Here is a 2,711-nt window from a genome sequence, read left to right as displayed (position 1 = left end):
AGTCTATTAAATCTAGAACAGACAGGATATGTTCCATGTCGTTCTCTGGTACGTGTATTAGTTTCTCTTTAATATGAATGGGTAAATGTGATTTTAGGAGTCGTATTATGTTTCTTGGTGAGATACGCTCATCCCAGTAGCGCGTCTTGTTTATATACTTCTCGAAATACCGTCTCAGATTCCCAAGACGGGGTGAGTACGGTTCGGGATTGTATACTTCTTTTCTTAGCCGCTCTTTTATACAAGGCGACCAGTATTTCGACAAAAACTCCCTTTCGAACTGTTCGTACGTCATGCAGCTGTCTGCTACTTCTGTAGCCCACAACGCTGCATCACCCTGAATGTATGACATTACGTATTGCATTTTCTGTGCTTCGTTCCACACACTAGGCAAGATATTTTTAAAGCTTTTTATCAATACTACTGGGTGTACTGACTTCCGTTCAGTAGCAAACGTTTGAAACTGACTATTTTTCATCAGACTTTCGTCAACCAATATTTTTGGAGTATACTGGATTGCTCCTGGGAGATAGGCTCCGTGCTCCGAACCGAAGCTACAGCTCTTCGCATTATCGCCTAAAGATTCACCATTGTTGCGTCGCGCATAAGTTTATGCGCTGCCAAAAGCATTGGCTGTTGGCGACATAGTTTCATGTTCAAGATGTTTGCTTCTCTGTGCTAAACCCGTTTCCAAGTCGGATATCCGTTTGGTGATATTCACTTGCCACTGCGGACTATCCTCATTGAGTATTTGTTTGATGGTTTGCGCGTCGTTCTGTGCTTGACTATTTACTGCGGTACTGAACAATTCGGAATCTCTATCTGTCATGGCTGCCTGTACCTTAGAATTAATATTTTTGTCGATCTCGCTCTCCTTCGCTTCTAGCCATGAATTGAATTCGGTTTCAATTTTACTCGCTTGTTCTTTCCACTTCTGCTCTACAAGCTGTGTGGAATCTATTTCTAGCTTTTCTAATCGGTTGGCCAAGACACCTATCTCGTCTACTTGCAGGTTGTTGACCTGTACAGTCAACTCCTGTACGGCCTTAGGTATCGACTCATAATTCTGTTTCATACAGGCAATCTCTTTTTTCATAATTTCTAACGATTGCACAAGTTGCTGGTCCCGCTCAGCTTGCTGGCGATCCCTCTCGGCCTGCTGGGCAAGAAACTTTTCCTCTAACTGGCGGCGATCTCGCTCAGCTTGCTGGGCAAGGAAATTTTCCGTTAGCTGGCGATCTCGCTCAGCTTGCTGTGCGAGAAAGCTCTCAATTTTTTCGTCCTTTTCAGCTTGTTGTTGCGCAAATTTTGCCTGGTAATCCAGCACGCGCTCTAATATCGTCTGAAGTGAATACCCATCAGGCAGATTACCACTCTCTGGTTCCTGCTTTTCTGGGGGTGGTGCAATTTCTTTATCTACATCTCCTTGAGCACTGGTGGGCGGTGGCACCACTTCCTGTGTCCCTGCCCCCACATTTTCGCATGGTATATCCTCAAAGAGAGTACTTGTACTGCTTAATGCACCCGTTTCTACATTTCCTGCACTAACTAATGGCTGTCCCTCAGTATCCATATTGCTCGGACGTTGACTGCGCAATTTAAACATATTCATAAATTACCTACTCGAACACAGGATCCCACAGTTTTGCCACTTGCACACAAAATATGGTAATTTATCTACAATACACTGCACACTAAAATTTACTATCTACACTCAATTTTGCCCTGTCATAAATACTAACGCCAAACTACGCCCACCATTAGCGATATGAGATCACTTCACCGGAGTTATTCTTCTACGAACAGGACAACTACACTGTACTCTTACCTTTAGTTTATCTGATTTCGGGGTTCGGCTGCCCCCGGATTATGTAGCCGTTACAGTTTCTCAGTACTATCAGGATCTTTTCCTCTGAGCCGCGTGCAGTGGTGCGTTTTTTCATGAAAGAATTTTTGTACGTTCATTAATACATGGCATTAATCATGAGACACATACATACATTTATCACTAAATACATACATGTATATAACAATAGACAATGAAAGAAAACACATAAAACAGTTCTTATTTTCGTGGCCACTGCAAAGCCTGCCCCACTCTTTTGGGCGACAGTTTCGCTGGCTCTCTGCTTTGTTTTATTATTGCTCGCGTAACAACTAATATATGAGATAAAATATGTTGCTACGAAAAGAGCCCCCAAATACCATTTAGTGATGCTGTGCTGTGACTTTCTTTGGATCATTAATTTTCAACAAAACAAAACAAAATATATTATGTTCTTATTATTCTGGATCTCGCTTTCTATTAAAGGAACATTTTTTCGTTACTGTAACTCGCCATAAAGTTCAACATATCTTCCTTACTTTACAGTTACTGAAAAGGTTAATGAAAATTATTTCGTTATCAATACTGATGTTACAGTACGCAATGATTGTTCAACATCAAAATTTTACATTGGATTTTTGTTAACATTAAAACACCAGTAAGTACGACGACTAACACGAGAACATGAGACTATTATCGTAGAAAAAGATGTTTTTACTATAATGTTTGCCAGACCAGAACTACGCACAGCAGGATTTCTTTTATGTTGTGAAGGTAAATTATCTTTTTGCACTGTTAATAATATACTATCAGCAGCCCGCGTCCACCTGTAAAACAACTCATAAAATCTGCTGCTCTGCCCTGCAATTCCGAAAGCTGAAACAAA

General features: G+C 41.0%; 1 protein-coding gene across 1 annotated transcript; it reads right to left on the bottom strand.

The window, feature by feature from the left end:
• Positions 1-610: 610 nt before the first annotated feature.
• LOC124719823 (interaptin-like) lies at positions 611-1,573 on the bottom strand. Its single transcript, XM_047245012.1, has one exon. It carries the CDS (start codon positions 1,571-1,573, stop codon positions 611-613), a length of 963 nt encoding a protein of 320 aa, XP_047100968.1.
• Between the last annotated feature and the right edge of the window lie 1,138 nt (positions 1,574-2,711).

Source organism: Schistocerca piceifrons, chromosome 11 (assembly GCF_021461385.2).
Source record: "Schistocerca piceifrons isolate TAMUIC-IGC-003096 chromosome 11, iqSchPice1.1, whole genome shotgun sequence".
NCBI classification, from domain to species: Eukaryota; Metazoa; Arthropoda; class Insecta; order Orthoptera; family Acrididae; genus Schistocerca; species Schistocerca piceifrons.
Note: the sequence above shows the minus strand (reverse complement) of the source record. Positions and strands in the feature narration are given on the sequence as shown.